Source organism: Theropithecus gelada, chromosome 17 (genome assembly GCF_003255815.1).
Source record: "Theropithecus gelada isolate Dixy chromosome 17, Tgel_1.0, whole genome shotgun sequence".
NCBI classification, from domain to species: Eukaryota; Metazoa; Chordata; class Mammalia; order Primates; family Cercopithecidae; genus Theropithecus; species Theropithecus gelada.
In genome coordinates, this window is record NC_037685.1 from 33,501,648 (window position 1) to 33,525,529 (window position 23,882).

General features: G+C 38.7%; 1 protein-coding gene across 1 annotated transcript in view; it reads left to right on the forward strand.

The window, feature by feature from the left end:
• The window catches only part of GPC6 (glypican 6), a 1,182,247-nt gene that overhangs the window by 1,080,321 nt on the left and 78,044 nt on the right, over nucleotides 1–23,882 (forward strand). The window contains exon 6 of the mRNA XM_025364357.1: nucleotides 3,088–3,231. Within this exon, the coding sequence (XP_025220142.1) occupies nucleotides 3,088–3,231 (144 nt within the window). The remainder of the gene's footprint in view (nucleotides 1–3,087; nucleotides 3,232–23,882) is intronic.

Consider the following 23,882-nt stretch of genomic DNA (forward strand, 5'->3'; position numbering starts at 1 on the left):
AAGCCGTGGATCACAGAAGAGAACGGTGGAACCCAGCTACTAGTGTTTAGCACAGTTAGGATGAACCCGGGCACTTTGCCCTGCAGGAACAATGGCAAGCCTTTAGCAGGTCGGGAACAGCAATGGGCACCTCACTGGATCAGGAGCACAGCGGACACACTGCAGGATCCCGAGGGATGGAAGTCAGCGGCGGGTCTGCAATGGCGGCAAACAGCAGTGGTGGATGGTGAGCGGAAGCTCAGCTGGAGCCATAACAAACACGTACCAGAGGAGTGTGCAGTTGCAAGATTTAATAGAGTGAAAACAGAGCTGCTATACAACGGGAGGGGACCCAAAGAGGGTAGCCTGTTGCCAGCTGGAATGCCTGAATTTATATTCAGGTGATAGATGATTGGCTATTTCTTTACCTCCAATTCTATTTCTTTACCTCCTGTTTTTGCCTAATTAGCATTTTAAGCTCTCTTCACTACCTGATTGGTTGGGTGTGAGCTAAGTTGCAAGCCCAGTGTTTAAAGGTGGTTGTGGTCACCTTCCCAGCTCTGCTTAGGGATTCTTAGTCGGCAGAGGAAATCCAGCCAGTCCTGCCTCTCACTTCCACACTGAAGGGTTTCTTTTATGGCACTTCTGTTTTTCTAAGGGTATGATAGGATCTCTGTTTAAGGGCTTCCAAGATGTGAGGTTGTTGGGACAGACTGTCATGTAGCTCTCCACCTGATTATGTGGCCAGGCGTTGTTTCCAAAGTAATTACAAGTCAGTGTTTTCCACAGTTTTGGTCACAGACCCCGTGATTTCTGCATGGAAGCTATCTTCAACATCCAAACCTGACCTAAATAACAGAAACTACTAGGCTATATTAACTAACCTATGTTCTGTAATAATTAACACCCTCCAAAAAAAAAAAAAAAAAAAGTCGAGCAAACGTGAAGCTTTTCCATTATGATGAAATATCTCCCTAGAACACTAATATTCTTTCAGGGCATTCGTGTTTCTTTGATTTAACTTAACCCAGTGAGCCAGATTTTTCCCAAAGGGTGAATTAAAAAGGTCCGTTAACTCTTTCAGTACCTGGCTTCTCAGCCAGGCCATTAGTATTGTTTCGCCTTAGGCTTTACATTTTTTAAAAGTCAGCTGTCACTTCCAAAGCAATCCAGAATAGCACACTCAACAGATCCCTGGAGCTTTGCAAATGTTAATGCCCTCCATCAGCAGCGACCTTGCCAGGGGGAAGTGATTTAGGCACTAGGGAGAAAAGGGCCCACTATCTTTATCACACCGGTTTACACCATCAGCTTCAGAAATTGTGTGAGAGAAGAATCAATAGTGTGTTAAGACCAATCTCGAGGAATGCCAAGACAAAGTACCGGCGCTCTGCAAAATGCTGAGTTGAAGGAGAACTTTTGAATACAACAAAAGAAAAATTAGCTGTAGTGGTAAAACAAAATGAATTGTGTCTCAAGACAGAATTTGTCATTGTGAATGGCACTCAAGAGCTCTCTGCGTACTTCAGTGGAATCACATAATATGCATGATGAAAAATGCTTATTTTAGAGTTAACGCAGAATGAAATAACAAAACTGGAACGAATGCATTGCAAATATACTACATGCAAGTTAAGATCAGCTCATGTAAGTAACCCCAAAAAGTTTACTGAAGGAAAAGTATCTAGAAGAATCATCTGCTATGGAGAAGTGGAAGAAATAGAATAAAGCTAAACTTCATCAAAGTTTCCTGAAAATGTTACTGCATTTCCTGTAATTCTAGTAAAGGTATTATCTCTTGATAACCAGCACGGAATGTAAAGCTTCTGAAAACAGCAAAGGAAGATGAATTCCACACCACCCTGAGTGAAATCACTGTGGAAAAGAACCGGCAGCTCAGTCCCTAAGATCATTACAATAAAATGTTTGATTTCCCATAGCAATCTTAATTGTGACATGAACAGCTGTCAACAACAAAATTAGAGGAAGCTGTCATTATATGGATTTCATCCACATTTGCTTGTCCTATTTCTATACCACTGCTCAAGAGAGTGTTTTTAAAGAATTCTTCTAGTGGAGATTTTCATAACTCAAAGGGGAGTCACTGAAATTATTTGGCTTTATATTCTATACAATGAAATATATTTGTCATGATAACAGGAATCCCAAACGGATGTTTATAGAATGCCAAATTCAAGTATGTAAAAGTGAGACACAATTCACTTAATCCTGAAGTCATTCTGTGGAGTAACTATTGCAATCCTTTTTTTTAGTACAGTTGATTCTCTTTATTGTAGTTATGTTCTATAAAGTCACTGCAAACATTGACTTAGCAAATACTGAACCGTTGCGGCAATGAGAAATACAGAGTTAGGCTCCTGCAAGCCACTGGCCACAACAGTTTCATCAATCAATACGTAAACTTGTGTTATGTGTGTTTCTGTGAAAAGACACCTTATTTAATGTATAGATGATTCATTAACATGGAACTCATTGCACTATAACTCAGGCTTGAAGGAAGTTTATCTAACATACATATTTTTGCCCTGAGACACATTACACATCTTGTGGTTAGGAACGCTTGACAGTACTTCAGCCCGATGCTTCGGGACCATTTTAAACATTGAAATCAACAAGAAAAAGCACAAAAATGTGAAAAACATTGTACTAAGTAGACCACAAAGAGAACACTTGTTTCCAATCTGAGAGCTGAAATAAGGAGAGTGTCTTCTCCAACCTCAGCTAGGAACATGACTCAAATTTTTTGGCACTGTGTCTCTATGTCCATGAGAGTACTGTGAGTATTAACTTTGGGGTGACAAATAAATTTTAGTGTGTAAGCAAATTTGCAAATATGGCTCTACCAATAATAAGGATTGACTGTGTATGCTGAAACTATGAGTCAGGGAATACAGTTGGTCACTATCTGTCTGGGTAATTCTTTCTGTCATATTAGTGGTTATACTTGTTTACATTTCAAAATTAGAGTGTATTGGAGGTAAAAGTTTCATGAGAAATGTGTACACCATTGCATTGCACATTTCTGCCTCATGAATTTAGGAGAAAACTCACTGTATAACTTTCTTGACTTTTCAATGGTTCTTCCAGGTCTTTCAGGGATGTGGTCAGCCCAAACCCGCTCCAGCTCTCAGATCTGCCCGCTCAGCTCCTGAAAATTTTAATACACGTTTCAGGCCCTACAATCCTGAGGAAAGACCGACAACCGCTGCAGGCACGAGCTTGGACCGGCTGGTGAGTATTCTCAAACTGATAACCATGGCGGATGCTTTGTTTTACCAAGGTCATTCTTTGAAACTCCTAGGAGATTCTGAAAAAGTTTGTTATAAGAGTCATCTCATTCTTATATCTGCTTCTGTTCTTAATTTGAATATTGAAAAGTAATGGGATCTTTCTTTTGGGTCATGTATTGGATTATTTAAGAAATCTATTAATCCATTAAGAAACTATTAACGCATGTGTGCAGTGACCAAATTTTCAACTTCTTATTTCTCATGAAATATTAATTTGAAAACTAAGTTGCCAGTTCTTCCAGAGATATAATTGCAATAGCAGATTTCTTACTCATCTGTTTCAGTTCTTTTCTGAAAATGGTTATTTATTCAATTATGATATAATGCAATTTTATTATGACTTCTTATTTGCAAAGTTTTCTGTTTGAAAGACCTTGCCCAGAAACCCCAAATCAATGTTACTATCATTTTTTTTTCTTTTTTATGTGTCTTTAAAAAGTTGAAATCCTTAGAATTAGTCACTCTTTGAGCTGTTTTTTTTAGATGTGTGTCAGGGGACTCAGTGATATCCATCATCAAAGCAGTTTATAATACTCGGAACATGCAACCATAAACATAGTAAATACAATTTTTAAATGTGTTTTAAAGGCCACATTTTGCTATAAAAAATTAAAGCTCATAATTTTAAAGAAATACTGCCTGATTATTTTTAATTCAATTTCTTCCATTTATAGTACTATAAACACTTTATATACCTGCAATTGTTAGTGCTGTTAATGTTGCTTTGCCAATTATCTTGATGTAAAATTAACAGATAAAATCCTTAATGTCATAAAGCACTTGAACCACATCTGACTGTGTCATATAAACTCAGATCTCAAAGACTGCCAGTTATGAAAATACTTTTATTAGTCACTGTTATAAATTATTTTATGATTTTAGTTAATATCCTTCTATAGTGTAGAACTCATAAGATTAAATTTGTTGAATTTGGCCTCAAAGTAAGTACTTCTCAGCATTTCTCTCTATAAAAATCAAATGTGCTTACAACCTAAAGGCCTATCCATGAAGTATCAAAATAAATTTTGTTATAAATTTATTGCCATTTGTTAGCAAATAAAGCCTTCTCTCTAGTGTAGATATTTGTAGTTGCTGCAACCTTCTACTTACCTTGCTTATATCTATTCTTTTTTTTTCCCTTGAGACAGGGCCTCACTCTGTTGCCCAGGCTGGAGTACAGTGGCATGATCATGGCTCACTGCCAACTTGACCTGCTGGGCTCAAGTGGTCCTCCAACCTTAGCCTCCTGAGTAGCTGAGATGACAGGCATACGCCACCATGCCCAGCTTTTTATTTTTTTGTAGAGGCATAGTTTTGCCATGTTGTCCAGGCTGGTCTCGAACTCTTGATCTCAAGCAATCCACCTGCCTCTGCCTCCCAAAGTGCTGGGATTACAGGCGTGAGCCAACACGCCTAGCGGCTTACATCTATTCTCTGTTGCAGTTTCAGGAAAAGTTTAAAAATAGTCACCATTTTTCTTTAAAACAACCAATTAAATTCCACCAAATAACTAGTCAAAGTGCTTTAAAAAAGGATGGTTTTCATTAGTTTATGTTGTTTAAATTTTACTTTACAAATTGCATTGTATATCAAGATCTTTCTAACCAGAGGACAAATGGTGAGTATGGGTTTGCTCCCTTTTTTCGCATTTTCTTTGGCTCTAATTTAGTTATTGGGACAATTCAGTCTTTTCTGAATTTTTGTAAAATCTAATTTAAGAACAGGAGTACAATGTGAGATGAATAAGTTCTAAAGATCAGAGGTACAACATTGTGGCTGCAGCTAACAATAGTGTATTGTTCACTTAAAAAAACTCTGTTAAGAGGGTAGATGTCATGTGGAGTGTCCTTACCACAATAAAATAAAATAAGAAGTTTTAAAAGAACTGGGGTACATTACACACTTAGTTAGAATTGCACTGAATTTGAACAATGTAATGATATGTATGGCAACTAATTAATTTTTTCCCTTTGAAACAGAGAAGCAGTTTTCCCTCATCCCCAGGAGAAATAAACACACACCCTTAAACAGGGGAAGTAGAGCAAGAAAAATATGTTTCTAAAGACAATATTTTTGCAGCTTAGCATAAACTAAATAAAGCTTCAACACTTGGAGAATTTTCTCTGGTGTTTAAAATCTGATGGACATGAAAATTGAGATTTGAACCTTCTATAAAGGAACTTTGTTGGTAATGTTCAAAATGCTCTAGATATAAGGGTCTTGAGAGTATAGACAAGTAGCAAACAGAATGAAAATGTTCTACCTTTTGCACCCCTTAAAAATATATTTTATCAACCTTTTTCTGAAAATGATTGGTAATGGTTAAACGTACGATCACAAGTAAAAGCCAAGGACCAGACTCCGTGCCTAAGTATTTAAATCAATAAGCCAATTTTATTCTACAACATTCTCAGACAGCATGTAGCATTTACTTCCTCAAAGGTGTGGCTTCAGGCTCTGTAAGTGAAAATTGCAGGGGTTTTTTTTTATTAAATTAAATTCTGATCCCTTCCCAAATGGTAAGAATCAGTGACGTGTAATGCACAGTCAGCCATAAGCCCACTTTGCTCAGCTCCTGAGAACAAGGCGCTGTTTCCACATCAAACGGAGCTATACCAGGGTTATTCTTGAGAGACACGAGTTAGGTCCAAAGCTAATAACAGAGTCTCGCGCCATTGGCTCCCCTGAGGCCTTCTTCCTTTGGGGGTTCCAATATAGCTCTGAACAGTGGAAAGTCGGGGCAGTTATCCTTGGCAGACTGCAGTACAACAGTCAAACATGCTCATCTTCAAGAAGGATGCACTGCGAAACTATCCAGATGGGTCTGTCATCCATTACAGCCTATTTAGGCTGTTTATAAACAAGGCTCATATTACCTACTCCTGTTTCAATTTTTCCCAGAAAAGATGTTTCCTGAATATTTATAAGAAGCATGTGTCTGAGAAAAGGAGGATAATTGGAAAAGATTTCCCTTCATTTCTTGAAGTGTTTCAGCAGAAAAATGCTTCAAAGGACAATATCAAAACACTACTCCAGTCACCCCACCCATTTTGCCAAAATGAAAATAACTATAAAGCACTTGGAGAGTTACTTCTTAGTGCCATTTAAATTAGTACCTGTGGTAATAACTTTGGGATCTGTTGGTAAATGTTCTTATGTCAGTTATTCTAAAGCTATTTTTTAATGTGAACTGGTAATTATGGGGTTTGTTTTAAAAATAAAACTAACAACCCCAAACTGAGTAAACTGCTGCTAAACCTTATATAAAATAATTGAAAACAAAACTCTCTCTTAAAAAATGCACCAGTTCCATCATTTAACATCTTATTATATTTATAAGGAACTTATAAATTCTTTTGTATCACTAGGGAACATTTCCATTTGCTCCTCTGAAGTTATATAGGCATAAGAAGCAGCTGAGGTAGTCAGAAGCTTTCAGACATGCTACCCTAAAGTGGTTTTTGTTATCCAAGAATGAGTGAATGTATTTTTATAAATTCAGCTGCTGACAGAAAGCCAACTCATCTGAGACTATTGCAGTCCCTACCGCCAACAGCCATGATTTGTTGAGGATACTAATGTTATCAGCTGCGGTAATTCAGTTAACAGAGTCATCCTACCATCATGTTACTTTCTTGCCACCAACAAACTCCCCTTAGAAGCCCCTCTGTCCCAGCTGACTATTAATGACTTTCAATCAAACAGACCAGAGATTATTGTTTGCACTCAGGAAGAGACTGGTCATGTTCCTTTATTCTTAAATGTATACTCTGCAAATTCTCTTACATAATTTGATGTGAAACTATAATTTTTTAAAAGGTGGTTCCAATTCACTGGAAATGTCAAGTATAAAAATAAATCAGCACAAAATAGCTCGATTTTTAAGATCTGAGCATCAAAAGGTATTTCAAATTAGCCTCTGTAAAAGGCAATTAGTTGTACAGCTCAGAAAATTAGAGCACAACATGTTCTACAGCTCACAGACGCACTTGGACAGGGAGTGTCAGTTACTTTATTCCAGCTGATTCATTAGAGTAAAAATGGACTGTGCATGGTGTATCTTAGACGAATATGTTTTATAAAAGTAAGTTAAAAAAAAAAAATAAAAGCCAGGTTTGGAAGTTAACAAGTTGGTGATGATTTAGACCTGTAAATCTCCAGTAAGTATTCAACACTGTACTGTGGATGTGGATTTCTCAAATATCCTACTGGTCATTCTGAGGGAATTTGGGACGGGGGTGGGTGGAATGCCAACCTACAAAGCTAAACTTTGTGCCTGTGCTGTGCTGTTATGTATAGAATAATCTCTTTTTCTTTTTCCTTTAAATTTGTTTTCCTCTTGCTTCCCAGAGGACTGTGTGGCGGACTATGCAGCATAGTGTAAGCATTGGTCTTCTTCTTCCTCTCATCCCCGTTTGTCTTTGTACAGTCATTCCGGAGGGTCCCTGAGAAATTCCCCCACCACTGTCCCTTTCCAAATTATCTGGAGTGGATTGAATACTGCACTTGGCCAACTTGTTTAGTCGTTTCCTCTCTGCTTGCAATTTATGGTTAACAACCATTTTCATATTCTTCTCCACTGGCCAAGTTTTCAACCTAATCTTGGTGGAAGATGAGCTCATCGAATGGCTGATTTAAATTCTGTCCCAATGTTCAGACAATGTGTAGTCTGCCTGGAAAACTAGCTCTTCCCTGTTAGAATATATTGGCCTTTTTCTTGTGCTAATAAGAACATACCAACATCAGCCCTCATGCATAAGGTGCTAAGGTTTCCATTAGCTGAGACATAGAAAATTTAAGGGATTAAAAAATAGGTTGTTTGCTTTTCATTTTCTATTTGAATTTCCTGATATCTTTCAGAGTATTCAGAGCATTTGGAGAGGGAGAATTGGCTATTTTTTACTTGAAAGCTTACCCCCACTATGGGACTGAGGACAGGAACACTCAGGTTATCTTACTTGACTATAATAACCAAAATAGTCAGTTATCTAATCTGGTTTCCGCAATACCACTGCATGCTAATAACACTTTTTATTTTTTTTTGAGATGGAATGTTGCTCCCTCCACCTCCTGGGTTCAAGTGATTCTCCTGCCTTGGCCTCCCAAGTAGCTGGGATTACAGGTGCACACCCCCACACCGAGATAATTTTTGTATTCTTAGTAGAGACGGAGTTTCACCATGTTTGCCAGGCTGGTCTCGAACTCCTGGTCTCAGGTGATCCATCCACCTGGGCCTCCCAAAGTGCTGGGATTATAGGCGAGAGACACTGTGCCCAGCCCTGATAACACTTCTTAAAGACATGCACCCTACATGGTATCATGGACTGAGGAGGGAAGGTGACTCTCACCTGAGGGGTACGTATTTATTTGTGCAGCACACCTGTGACATCATAGTGCTGTTTGTCTGGCCTTAAATCCAAGCAGTGATAACACAATGTCTAAAATCCCTTCTTTGAAATCATGTTTTTAAAAAGAAATTGTCCCCTGAGTAGTATCCCCATTCATTATTCCTGAGGCCATATGCCCATATCCATATGCCTTGAGACCAGGGCAATTTGGGTGAAGTAAGAAAATTAGGAGGTAAATCTGGAATAGGAACACTGCAGAAAGGAAGACCTTGAGAAGGGGACAGGGAAGACAAATAGCTCAAGGTCTCCTGACACTAAGAGGGAAATGGGAGGGGAAAACGTCATGGGTGGGACAAGTCAGGGTTCTGTTTGATTGGCCCCATTGATAACTAGAGTGGCTTCAGTTAAGTCAGTAGTATCTGTCCTTTCCAACACATTCTCTTGGGAGTTCCAGGTTTTCCTGTAGCTGGTCCAGTTCGGTTCCCTTATCTAATGGTTATCATGACCCTTGTAGCTTTCCCCAAGAGTTATCACTTCCTTGAACATACTGGAATGAATACATATCATAACATCCCTGTGTCTGCTGGACTTTCCTACTTGTCCCTATAACCTTATCTAGGGCAAGACAGACAAACAACACAAAAACCAGATGTCTGTTTTATATATGAGTCTTCCAAAAACACACTGTAACTTTTGAAATTCATCGGTAGGTCATTGGTGACAAACATGTTGTTAATGTTATTACATATATATATTTAAGTACTTACAAAAGATCATCAAGATATGCAACTTTTTTAATTGTTCTGAAACAAAATGGACAAAGCAACTAACATTCTGGCATCATTTCCTGCCTGATGGTTAGTATGAGTTTCAGTAAAATGCTGGTGATAAAAATGTTCTTCCATGCCTCTTTGGGGCCATTTTGGTGCAATTTAGAAACTCTTGGTTATAAGGAATCAGGAAACTGTCTGTTGTTCATTTTAAATTGCCATGGCATTTCATTGTCACCTCAAAGGATTCTGCACCCAGCTAAATCCACTAGTTTGCATTTCAAAAGGATGTCAGGCTGTGTTTAAGAAACTGCTTTATTATCTAGACCTTCAGCCACTGTGTTTAGGTGAAACTGATATTTCCCAGCTTCCACCCCAACACAGACACACACAGAGACACACACATGCACACAGACACACACACACACACATACACACACATGCACTCACCCTCAGTCTTCGCTTGGCCTGAACAAAAAAACTAAAACCTCAATAACAACAGTAAGCCAGATTCTCCACTTTAATTAGTTTTCTAAAGATAAATGGGTCAAGGCCAGATTGGCTTTCAGCCTCCGCTGCAGCTGAATAAATTATGTCCCATTCACCCCAGCAAACAAATGGCTACTGCTTCATCCACTTCAGGTTGTGAACGGCCCGGTCTTGCCTGAACCTGCTTTATCTATTTGCTGTGAAACACCACTGAGACACCCCAGTTTCATTTTCAATGAACCCTTGGTAATAGCAGCAAAATGCAGTGAGCTTTCAAAGCAGGGAGAAAATAAAAAAACATTAAAACCAAACCACCCAACTTATTCTGTCTCGGTTTCTGCTCTTCTCCGGGTAGCATCACCAGCATGTGGTAGCAGGGAGAGCCGCCTGTCACAGGCTTCTTTCCATTTAGGAGGCTGTGGTTGATAAGCCCAAGTGGGGAACATCATAAGACACACATATAAAATGATGGCTTATCTCCAGGATATTCTGCTTATTCCACGGACTGGAAGGATGCACGAATCTAATTCAATGGTATGCACTGTTGGAAACCTGGATGGAACTCCTGCCCTTATGTGGATTTTTTCAGCTCATACCCAATGGGCAGTGAACTATTTTTGCATCCCCAGGAAGCTATTCTTTTGGGCATGTGGAGGAATAGTGAAAATAGAAGGCACATAGACCTCTCTTTCAGTCCAGGCAAAGTTGTGTTTAATTGCACAGGGCTGTATACCCTGGGGAGAAGAAAGAGTACACTCACTCTAGCTACGTAACTCCCTGGGAGATACTAAAGCCCAGTCCGCATCACTGCTTTAAGACATGTTCAGAGAATCATATGGATTCTGACAACGAAATAATGTTACGCCACATGTTTTGGAAGGGGAACAATTTTGCACAACTTATATTAAGTGTGAGTTATATTAAATCATGTTGGGGGCAATTTATTAACAAAACCCTTTTCAACTCTGGATTAAAGTCTCCTTTATCCTCAGAAACACTTAAGCAAGAGCTTTGGTGACCTCTGTATCATAGAAAATGAAATGTTACACTTTCAGAACCCAAATAGGGCTATTACAGATTTTGTATCTATTTTATGACATGTTGATATGCTTATCTTCTGCTTCAGGCTTTAAAATTTAAGAATTCCTAGACTTCAGCTAAACCCAAATTGATGCATTCTGTAGGTATCACTCTATCAATAAATGTATTGATTGAGTTCTTCTCTGTTGGATAGCACTTAGTAAAACTAGCTGCTATGTACAATCTACATTATAGCATGTTGTTAGTGCTGGCATCATCAAAAGGCAAGTGACTAGAAAAGACGTTACTTTCCAAGTCAGTTAGACACGCTATGTCTTCTCCCGAGAGCAGTACATAGTATAGAGGCTCATGGAATATTAATACTAGGATACAATAAATAGGAGTTTGATTTTGCAACCTCAGACTGACTATACCAAAAAAGAATGTGTAGAAGGTATATTAACAAACAAATAATCATTGGCCAAATATGCAAATTGAAAACATTAAACATCTGTAGCATCCTTAACATAGGCCATGTGTAATAGCTCATTTCCCCTTCTTAAGCCAGAACTTTCTGCCCAAATCTTGAACAAATTAAACAGAAGCTTTGTTGTCAGTTATGAACTAGTCAGATGCAAAAGTCCATCTGCACACTCATTCACAGTAACTGTCCTTTATTCTGCTATGTAATTGGTGTTTTGGTGGATTGATTATGGAAGTCTGGATAGACAAGCCACACTAAACTGCTCAAACCATACCTTTAAAAATATTTGTTCATGAGACTCGTCAGTTGACATAGATCTTTTATTAAATTATTGAATAGATTAAAGAAACTTTTCCTTGTCATGGAAAATCTGTAACAATATTTTCTCTTAGCATCTGAGATATTTGCACCACAACTCCCAATGTGATGTTCATGCTTATGAGAGATAGAGCCGAAGAAATGGGATATTTCATGAATACCAGTTTTGATGTATTTGCTGTATGATCAGTCAGCTTCTAACAGACTCTGGGGCCTATGGAATACATTTTAAAGCACTGGGAATTTGGCTATTCCCATAACATACTCGGACACTCTTTACTGCTAGCAATAAACCTCAGGCATAAACACTGTAGAGAAAAAAACAGATGAAAAGGAACCTGTCTGAGTAAAAATTGACTTCCCTTCATAACTGTTAAAGGTAGAAAGCTATCTGCAATACACAATAATTTTATTGCTAAGTTCATTCACAGTCATTATCGTCAAAGGCTCTGACTTCATGGGTATTTTCTTATACCCATAACATTGGCTGAGCTATCGAAAAATAAAAAGTCAGGTTGATAGTAAATGAATGAACCACCACCAGCAGCAGCTCCATTATATTGCTGGCTAACACATAATTTGTGGGAAGTTGGTTTGTGTAATATCTGTAGAAGCTTTTCCAGTGCTGTATTGATCCAGATGGGCCAGGCCAGGCAAAGCCACACCTATAAACAGTCCCCAAAATAGCTCACAACAACACAAGTTTATTTCTTTTGCCCAGTGTTCATTCTGCGTTGGCTGTGAGTCAGCTACATGTGGTCATCACCCTTACTCCAGCACCCGGTGACAGAGCAGCCATTATCTGGAGGTTCACCTGTCACAGTGGCAGGGGAAATGGAGAATGTGGCAAAGGTGGCTGTTCATGTCTCTACCTGGAAGGGTCACATCATACTGATCACATCTCATTGGCCAAAGCAAGTCACATGATCAAGCCATCAGGAAGTCAAGGACATATGTTCCTATGTGCCTCACATAGAGAAAAGGACATGTTAGTGAACAGTGACATTATCGACTACAAACACTATGATGAGGGCAAGATTTTTAAACTGGTAAAAATCCATGTCATTACTCTCTCCAACCCTAAGACAAACCTTACATGAAAAGGAACAGAAAAATCAGTCTTTCCTTTATTCACCATATTTTTTGTGCACTAACATGAACCATGTGTAGGTGATTAGACCATAATCAAAGAACTCACAACACTTTAGGGCAAACTGGTCCAACCCACAGCGCATGGGCTGCATGTGGCCCAGGATGGCTTTGAATGAGGCCCAACACAAATTCGTAAACGTTCTGAAAACATTATGAGATATTTTGCATTTTGTTTTTAGTTCATCAGCCGTCTTTAGTGTTAGTATATCTTATGTGTGTCCCAAGAGAATTCTTCTTCTTCCAAAAAGTGGCCCAGGGAAGCCAAAGATTGGACACCCTGCTGTAGGGGATGACAGGCAAAATTAACTATAATTTACATCCAACCATGCTGTTGTAAAGACTGCCCTGCACATGAACCAACTCTTCTACGGTCTTTTGAAAGAACTAACTTTTTTAAAAAAAATTTTAGAATCCTAGGAGAAATCTAAGTCCTCATTAGAGAGGGGGCATCTACATTGCCCTACAAAACCAGTATCCTTTTTCGATCAGGTTGATTTTCAGCATTGGATGCCAAGGAGCTTACCTGAACTTTGAGTTCAGTCATCATTCAACCAGAGCAAAGCATCCCACCCCAAATCTGAAGGCAGTGTCTCAGAGGAGGATACAGAAGTTGTTGCCAAGAAATAGGAGAAAAGTGGCAATAAAGAAACAGAATGAGTAAAAACTTCTTACTACTGGCATCTGGATGTCTCTCAGATCCAGACAATATGTATTTTAAATGAGGCTTCGATATTGCACATTGTGAGTGCTGCTCTTGTATGACTTCATGTCATGTTTGCTTAGGCAAAGCAATTTTTCTGCTCTTCTTTCTGGGCCAAACTGGCTGGAGCAAATCAAATTGTACTCCCTTTCTGTCTCTTTCATACATCATCATTTAAAATCACCAAGAATTCATGTTCTGGAACCTGCTGTTGTCTTCTTGTACAATATCAGTTGATTTCTGAACGGCCTTCATCGAAGGAGAACACTTTTTACAGGTTAATCAAGGAAAATGCACTGGCTGATAGCAATAGCAAACTTATCCACGGCAATGATAGTCTCAGGAATGTGCGTGGCATTGGCTTCTGCGTGGAATTATTGGCAAAATTGTAGAACTTTGATTCAGCTGGAAGAAAAATAAGAATACAAATTCATAAATTATTTATGCATAATGAGGCAGGAAACCAATGACTCTGTAAATTTTATTCTAAGGGATTTTGACCTCAGAAAACTCCCCAAAGCAGCCAGCATTCATTTCCGTGAAAAACACTCATCTCTGTACTTGAAAAAGCAAAGCATTTCCTTTGCTTGCTCTTTGCAGCTCCTTGAATGCTAGAAAAAAAGGGTAAATACAAAGCGTCTAGAAGAGCTCTGAGAAGAAAACATAGAGGCAGCAAACTGCCCTAATTGATCTACTCACATAAAATCCAAAAACCCAGAGGCTATCTTTAGTGCAAGACATGTCTACACAAAAATGTTTCCAGTTACTCAGGAAAATCAAATCTTCTTTATGCAAAATGTCTTCAAGGAACAAGAAGTATTTCATTAGGTTTTTAATGGTAAGGGCTCAAGTAAAAGGATCCTCATGCTCTCTTTTGTCAAGTTTTTTTTTTTTTTTTTGAGAAAATGAATAAAATTAAAAGCTCTTTACGGTATAATCATTTGTTAAAGTTTCCTCTCTCCATGATTTTGGAGGATGAGAAGTAAAATGAATATTTAGGATTTTTTTTTTTAAGAAGCTGACTTTGAATAATTTGGATCATAGTAAGACAAGGAAGGGTATAGTGTATGTGAGTGTGAGAGTGTGTGCATGTGTGTGTGTGCGTTTGTGTGTTTCTTTTTTAATTACTCTCCACTCTTTGTGCCCAGTAACAATAGGTGGACAACTCAGAGACTGTTACAGTTATTTACTATTGTAGCCAAAGAATGCTATTTTTATATAAATGTTTGCGATTCATCGCTACTTTTTAAAATTCAGGAACACTCAGTTGTGAACAAAATGTGACAAGCAGCTTCCAATACCTCCTAATGCCACACATGAGATGCCACTGCTCTCTGCTTCATAGAAGAGTAGAGGGAAGAAGAGGATCTTTTCCAGAACATGCCCCAAATCTGATGTATTTTTACTGATTTTTGTTTTATCTGTTTGCTCTATCAATTAGGGCTGAGAGAGAGATTTTTTACTGTGCGAGTAGACCTATTTCTTTTTGTTTTGTTTTGCAGTAGCTCCCCTTTATCCATGGAGGCTATGTTCTAAGATCCCCAGTGCATGCCTGAAACCACCCATGGTACCAAATCCTATATACACTGTTTTTTCCTATGCATACATACCTATGATAAAGTTTAATTTATAAATTAGGCACAGGGAGAAATTAACAATAACTAATAATAAAATAGGACAGTTATAACACACTGTAATAAAAGTTATTGAATATCCTCTCTCTCTCTAAATATTTTGTTGTGTTATACTCACCCTTCTTGCAATTAAGAAGAGGCAGAGCAGGATAGCATGAGATTTCATCACACTACTCAGAATCATGCACATTGTAAAACTTGTGAATGGTTTGTTTCTAGAATTGTCCATTTAATATTTTTGAACTGCAGTTGAAACCACAGAAAGCTGTGGTTTCAGTTACTCATGGTCAACTGCAGTCTGAAAATATTAAATGGAAAATTCTAAAAATAATTTTTTGTGGATGATGTATATATTTCACATCTATATTTATAGTTAAAACTTGCCTTTCTTGTGAATTGAGCTTTCATCAGTATATATAATGATTTCCTTTCTCTACTGTTTTCTGCCTTAAAGTCTCTTTCTTTCCCATATTAATGTAGTTACACCAAATTCTTAAAAATATTTAACTGAAATATCTTTTTTCATTTTACTTTCAACCTTTCTGAACCCTTATGTTTTAAATGTGTCTCTTATAAATATCACATAGCTAGATTTATTTTAAAATCCAGAATAACAATCTTTTTATTTCAATTGGAACAGTTAGTTCAACTAAATGTAATAGAAATATTGATATTTATTTCTTCCATCTCATTTTGTGATTTCTATTTGTCTCATCTTTTTAGTCTTATTTTTCTTCTTTCTTGTGGGTCAATTGAGGATATTTTCTTACTTCACTCTGTTTCTTTTAGTGTTTGGAATCTAATACTGTAGTTTTTATTCTTCTAATAATTACCCTTGAAATTTTAACATGCATCCTGACTTATCAAAGTCCAAGTTTAATTAAAACATCAATACCTTTTCCTTTTCTGTAACAACACAAGAGGACCTTAGAACACCTTAACTCTGATAATTCTCCTCCCAATTTATATGCTGTTATTATGGGATAATTTAGTTCTGTCTTATGTGTGTGTGTTTCACACAAAACAAAAGTTAAGATTGTTATTACCATTTTATACTGGAACTTTTAATATAGAATCAACTACATTTCACCACTTTCTTAGGTTATCATTCCTTTTGCATAAACCCATCCATCAGAGTGACTTCTTTGGTCTGGAATACATATTATAAGTTTTCCTTTACTGAGAGTTTTATTTGAAAATGTCTTTTCACCCTCATTCGTGAAAGACATTTATGCTGAATTGTAATTCTAGGTCAACAGTTATTTCCTCCAGGTGCACCAATGCTTATATTTCACTGTATCCTGGTTTCCGCTCTTGCTGTTGAGAAGTTTGCTATCAGTTCTCCCTTTTAAGTAATCTGTATTTTCTTTCAAGCTGCTTTTAGGGTCCTCTTTGTTGTTATGTAATTTCATCATAATGTATAGGTATAGATTTCTTTTTTTATTAATTTTGCTTAGGATGTATTGGGCTTCCTGAATTTCATGATTGGTTTCTTTGACTATTCTGGAAAATTCTAAGTCATTATGTCTTCAAATATTGCTTCACCCTCTTTCACTCTCTCTACTCATCCAATAACTGATTGGACATGTGAGACTGTCTCACTCCATCCTTCACGTCTCTTAACCTTTCTTTGTCTCTTGCCACATTCAGAATAATGTATTTAGCTGATAATAATGTATTTAATTCTCAGTTGATTTAGTCTCTCAGGTTTATTAACAGCTAAATAAAATGCTTTATTTGCCATTAAACCCACCCACTTAGTTTTTAACTTCAGTGGTTTTATTTTTCATTTCTAATACTTAATGAATTAATTTTCAGATATGCTTGGTCCTGTGTTCACTAGTATCTGCCTCCTCATCACATTTCTAAAGTCTACCTTTTCCATTTTAAACATGTTTATTTTATACTTTGTGTCTGATACTTCTAATATCTGAAGAGTTTGCTGGTCTCATCTGGTATTTCTGCAGTGTCTTACAAATGGTGCTTTGGACCAAATCCATTCTCAGTACTCTTGTTTTCTTTTCTGGGTGCCCATTTTCACTTAGTTTGGGGCCTTTGAAAGTTTGCTACTTTCTTTCCAACTCGTTGACTCCTACATGCTCTATTTCATGTCGCAGTGTTAGCTGATTTTAGGAAATCTGCAGGAAAATACAAATGTAGGCATGCACAAGGTAACTTCCTTCACCAACTCTGAGTTAAGATTGTTTTTTAAACTTTTATTTTAGATTCAGGGGTACACATGCAGGTTTGTTATGTAGGTAAATTGCATGTCGCAAAGGTTTGGTGTACAGATTATTTCACCAACCAGATAATAAGCCTAGTAGCTAATAGGTAGTGTTTTTATCTTCACCTTCCTCCATCTCGCCCCGTCAAGTAGGCCCTGGTGTCTTTTGTTCCCCTCTTTTGTTTCCATGTGTTTTCATCATTTAGTGCACACTTATAAGTGAGAACATGTAGTATTTGATTTTCTGTTCCTGTGTTAGGATGGGAACAGATAGTGGCCTCCAGTTGTATCCAAAATATATTACTTCATTTCTTATGGCTGTGCAGTATTTCATGGTGTATATGTACCACATTTTCTTTATCCAGTCTACCACTGATGGACATTAGGTTGATTCCATGCCTTTGCTATTATGAATTTTGCTGCGAGGAACATACATGTGTATGTGTCTTTATGGTAGAATGATCTGTATTCCTTTGGGTACATACCCAGTAATGGGATTGCTGGGTCAAATGGTAATTCTGCTTTGAATTCTTTGAGAAATTGCCACGCTGCTTTTCATAATGGCTAAACTAATTTACACTCCCACCTGCAATGTATTAGCATTCCCTTTTCTTCACAACTTCACCAGCGTCTTTTGACTTGGTGGAGCATCATACCATTTTAGAGCAGAGCATTGGAACAGTTATTTTTTGAGTTCTCTGTTTCTGATAAATATTCTTGGAAGCCCTATTTCACTGGGCCATGTGGTAGTTGGTACTATTGGTTAATAGTGTTCCAGGTTCAGTCCTAAACTTCCAGTCCACAAAGGCGATAGCCCATCTTAGCACCCCCAGCGCTCCCCAGGCCTGAGCCTATGGACCCCAGGCACCACGTAGTTTCACTCCAATACCTAGGCTCTTGGTGCTGCAGACTTCTCCAGAACCCTTGCTGTTGGACTTCTTTCATGAATTATTTTCACTAAAAGATGTCACCTATATCCACAAACACTTACCTTCAGAGAGGCAAACTCAGGTACATCCTTCATTTTGTCTCCTTGCTGGCACCTAGAAAGATTCTCCTTCATACATTACTTACCAACTGATATGGTTTGGCTGTGTCCCCACCCAAATTTCATCTTGAATTGTAGCTCCCATAATTCCCACGTGTTGTGGGAGGGACCCGGTGGGAGATAATTGAATCATAGGGCCGGTTTCCCCTATACTGTTCATGAGACTGTGAGTAAGTCTCATGAGATCTGATAGTTTTATCCGAGGTTTCCCCTTTTGCTTGGCTCACATTCTCTCTTGTCTGCCACCATGTAAGACATGTCTTTCACCTTCCACCATGATTGTGAGGCCTCCCCAGTCACATGGAACTGTGAGTCCATTAAGCCTCTTTTTCTGTATAAATTACCCAGTCTCAGTTATGTCTTTATCAGCAGTGTGAAAACAGACTAATAGACCTACCCAGGCCAATCAGGCAGAGAAGAGGGACCAGGACTAGACAAATCCCTGGAATGCCTGGGGCGGGGAAAGTCTTTACAGAACACCTTTCATGGGCAGCGCGTCTTGTACAACTACTTAATCAGTTGCTATTGTGGAATATTATGCTCCAGACTATGGTGATTACTGTTTTCAACCCAGTTAAAATACGCCTTTTATGGGATTTCCTTTAAAATAATAGCAATAATAATAAAAAAGATTTTTAATTAAATAAAAATAGAAATTAAAAAATAAGAAAACAAAAAAAATGTGCGCATTCTGTTTTTCTTAAGAGGAAAAAAAGCACTTTTTAGATGGAGATACAAAATTGGCCACACTTGTGGCAGCCTCAGGTGCTAGGTTCACAAAAGCAGCAGCGTTGGTCACACAGTGCGGCTCCGCTGTGGGTTGCCGAACCAGAGTGGACTAAACTCTGAAATGGGCAGTTTCTCCTGCAGACCACCCAGAAGTCTGCCCAGGCCAAAACTCTGGACCTGATGGGCTAGTGAAGCGTCTAATACACACCAGCGAGATAGACTGGTCTGGCACACATGTGTATTTTGTTTCATTTATTTACTCATGCATTTATTCCCTGCCTCAGACAGACAGCGAGCAAGCGCAGGTAGAGAGGGAAAAGAGCGGCCTCATAAAACCTGCATCCGTGTGGTCCAAATGAGGATGATGGGATTGTGAAAGAAGCCAGCTCCACACAGTCTAGGGATGTGACCCCCTTAATTTCCTCTTCTCATCCCTCCCAACCCATGAGTGGAGCCCGCCCCAGCCCACCAGATGCACAGCCCCTTTTAATTTGCACATGGCACAGCGTAAATGCCAAATTCGAAGCTTTGCAAGCACACAAGCCAAGTTCAAAATCCTGACTATGTGATTGTGTGCTAATTACCAAATCTCATCTCATTTTCGGATCTGTAAAATGTTGTTTGTAATGATGATAGAAGCCAGTGTGTGTAAAGCTCCTAGGTCAGCCACTGTCTGTACTCAGCCTCAATATTCTTAACACCAGTGATAGTAATAGCAATAGCAATCGTAGATTAAGCTTAGCTGTTATTCTTATTAATCATATTAATAAATACAAAGTCAAATGCCACATATTCTCACCTCTCAGTGGGAGCTGAATAATGTGTGCATATGGACATAGAGTGTGGACTAATAGGCACTGGAGGGAAAGGGTAGGAGGGTGGGAGGGGTGTCAAGGGATGAGAATGTAATGGGTACAATATGATGTACAATATTCATGGCATAATTACACTAAAAACCCAGATTTCATCACTATGCAATATATTCATGTAACAAGATTGCACTTGAACCCTTTAAACTTAAACAAATAAAAAAATCTCAAGAACATTTAAGTACAAAGATTTAAATTATTCGATAGGATTTCAAGTAGATTTTTTAGAAGATTTTGCATTTATTCAATGACTCTTTAACTCAAAGCCTGTAGGTAAACGCCCGTGCCCTAGCCCTAGTCTTTACAGGAAGTGGCTGATATGGCTTCATGCTGCAGCATTTAAGATGAGCTAAAGCTACTAAATAAAGCTTTTCTCGGCGCATTTAGGACTAGTCACTGAGGACTAGAAGAGAACTGCAAGCTAATGCTGGCTTCCGGCATTGTTGTCGAATAAAGTTAACACCGGAGCTTCTCTCCAAGTTACAGCCACACAGCAAGATGACAATGAAAAGTCCCAGGGTGAACATTTGGGAAGCTGATAAGAGATTCAAGTTATGTGAAGGTGTTCGGGAAGGATGCAGCTAAATGGTGGATGAAAATAACCTAGAGGAATGATGGCATACAGAGAGACAGGGGACCCATGGCCTCTCCAGTGACTCATTTCTGAGAGCAACATACATGCCTGTGGCCTCATGTCACCACCGGGGAACGCCTCTGAAAGCCTTAAAATAAAAAAAAAATAAAAAAATAAAAATTCAAGCCAGACAAGGTAGAAATACTGGTAGAGGACATGAAAAACCCAAAATAGGTGATTGAATTGAATGTGAAGGTGAATAGCATTTGAAATACCCTTTTTAAAAAAAACTCCCTTGAAGGTGAACACAGGGACAAGTTACCACTGTAATTTAACTGTAAAATGATCAGCTCTTCAAGAGTAGGTTTGACTATGGGGAATGACAGCCACAAGAAGAATCTTGCACCTATTTTTATCTTCCCTCATCTTGACACCTCCCCTTTTAAAAGAATAAGAGAAACAGAGGCACAAAGTTAAGACTTATGGCACAAACATAGCAGATAAGAGGCACAGAGATGAGGACCGAGGAACGAGAACAAGACCTGGGTTTTGTTTTTTTAATTTCTGTTCTAGATTTATGTCCACCCATTGTCCTATCTCAGAAAATGCAGCATAGTTCCAGACTGAAGCAGAATCTGCTTGGCAGCCTGGAGTATTCACCAAATACTAATAAGGGTACGCCACATTCGTGACGTGTGTGAGGATAGACAAAGGGTTTTCACATCCTATATCTCATTTGTAAAGCTTGAAACAACTGGAACCAGTAATTTGATGTTTCTCTTGAAGAGACTCCCAGGGCTGAACGTTCTGTTCCCAGGGGCCTAACGTTAGGATCCTCTTGGTGTCTGTGATGTTTCTACTGCCATCGAAGGTCAGACAAAAGGTGAAGGGGCATTTTAGGGGTTTACTGCTATTTTATCTCTTCTTTGTCGTCCACACTACTTTCATCAGCTCCTCTGGGGAAAAGAAAAGGGAAGGAAGGGAGGAGAGGAGGGAGGGAGAAAGGAGGAAGGGGAGAAGAGAAGAAAGAAAAAAGATATGTTCCTTTCTGACACCAGAACTATTTTTAGTGCCCAGAGCAACTTCACAGAATTCTGTGATGAAGCCTGGAGAAGAAGACGGCTCACTCATTTGTGCTTACCCCAAGGGGAGTAAAGAATGGAACTTGGTGAAAGGCAGGGCAGAGGCAGTCAGTCTGGATGCTAGTAACTATTGTGTGTTCCCAGAACATTAAATCAACTATGCACCTGAGTTTGCTTTTCATTAAATCACTGTTATATTCTCAAAGACTGCTATCACAGGAATTTGGGCTTTAAGCTCCTCATTTTGTAAGCGCTTCCTACATACTAATAGTATAATATCAAGATATCAAGTGAATTATTTTTGGTTGAACTGATGATTAGGAGTAAAGGCTATGGCTCCATTGATTTAAAACAGTGAGAAGCTTTCAGCACAAGTTATTTAAAAGGCTCATGAGAATTGTAAAAAGCCCCTCCAGGATTACTGGCTTTTGGTTAAAATCCCTATTACATATTTTTGTCTTCTGGGTTCAAATAATTGCATTTTCTTGGACTGAGGTCAGCCCCTTTCCAACCCTTTTGATCCATGTGGCCCAAAGAGCTCTTTGGTGTACCATGTTTGGCTTTGAGCCGGATCAGGCCAAGTCTAAAAGCAAGATAGCTTGTTTGGGTAAGCAAAGCAAGACGACAATGAGACGACAGTGAGACCAGAGCCTGATCCCTTGAAGCTCTGACCATGACCTCCTTCCCTCAAAGACGCTCCCTCGTGGTGGTCACATGGGGAACCCAGTAAGATAGCATCGAGCCTGGCATGCAGATTGGCCATTACTACCAGGGACAATCAATTCCAAACATTTCCAGACATTTGCTCTACATTCAGGGATGCTTAGAGTTGGAAGGGATGTTCACATCCATCTCCATGCCCTCACTTTACCAGTGAGAACACTGGAATCCAGAAAGATGAAATAACTGAAATCACTTTGGCTGTGTTTAATTATGTTTTCTTCCACTAAGATAAGGAATTTTTGGTGTGCTTGTGCACACACACACACACACACACAGGCACATAAATTCCAAAACAGAGAATTATCTTACCTTATTTATCTTCCCTCATCTTGACTCCTCTCCTCTTAAAGTAATAGGAGAAACAGAGGCGCAAAGTTAAGATTTATGGAACAGCAGATCAGAAGTGCAGAGATAGGGAGCCAGAACAAGACCTAGGTTTTTTATTTCTGAAACAGAAATAAAATTATTTCACAAAATTATAATCACAAATTTAAAAAGTAGAATCAGACTCCTTGGATCCACTGTCCACTTTCACAGACATGATGGATCCTTTTTTTCTGATAGACTTTATTTTTTTAGAGCAGTTCTAGGTTCACAGCAAGAGTCTGCCCCCACATAAATACAGCCTCCCCAGCTATCACAAGATGGTCGGTTTGTTACAATCAGTAAACATACATTGACTATCCTTTTCATCCAAACTCATTTAAAATTAGCTGTTCAGAGGAATTCTATGGCCTACATGTTGTCACTTTGTAGTGAAAACACAGAAAATGTGCTGGAAACTTTAGTGAGTCCTTTAACCTTTCCTCTTTTAGTTAAACGGCAGGAAGCAACACAGGCGAGTGAAAGTAAAGGAGATTTCAAGGAGTCTTTCCAGCTTGCAAACACAGGCGCTCTGTGAGGAAGGAAAATTCAGTCAGAGTAACTTGTTTCCTCCTCCTATGAGACGATCTATTATAGAAATGCAAGCGTGGGAAAAGGAGGGTCTACCTCCAGCTCCCCCAGTGATATTTTATCAACAATAACGTTCTCAAGGGACTTTTACAGCTAAATATGTTGGTAGTTTGACGTCTACCAGCACCAACATGAGACAGAAAATATTCTCGGGATATTTCTGGGACTCCCGTATTCCAAGGCATAGAGAGGGGAATTTGTTATCTTTTTCTCCACATGCATGATTTCATGCATAATTTTAAAAATAAGGGCCACTGCCTCCTGCTGGAACCTGGCTTTTCACATAACTGTAATGGTTTTACTAGTCGTGTGTTTGTGGAAGCGCTTTTTCTCCTCTGTGTCAGCAAACTGCATGGCGGGTGGGACTTGGAGACTTGGAATTTCATGGAGATGATTAATTACAGAGCATCTCATTGCTTTTCTCTTCTCCCTTTTCTGGGCCTTTTGCATCTCTTTCCCAGCTCTTCTCTTCTC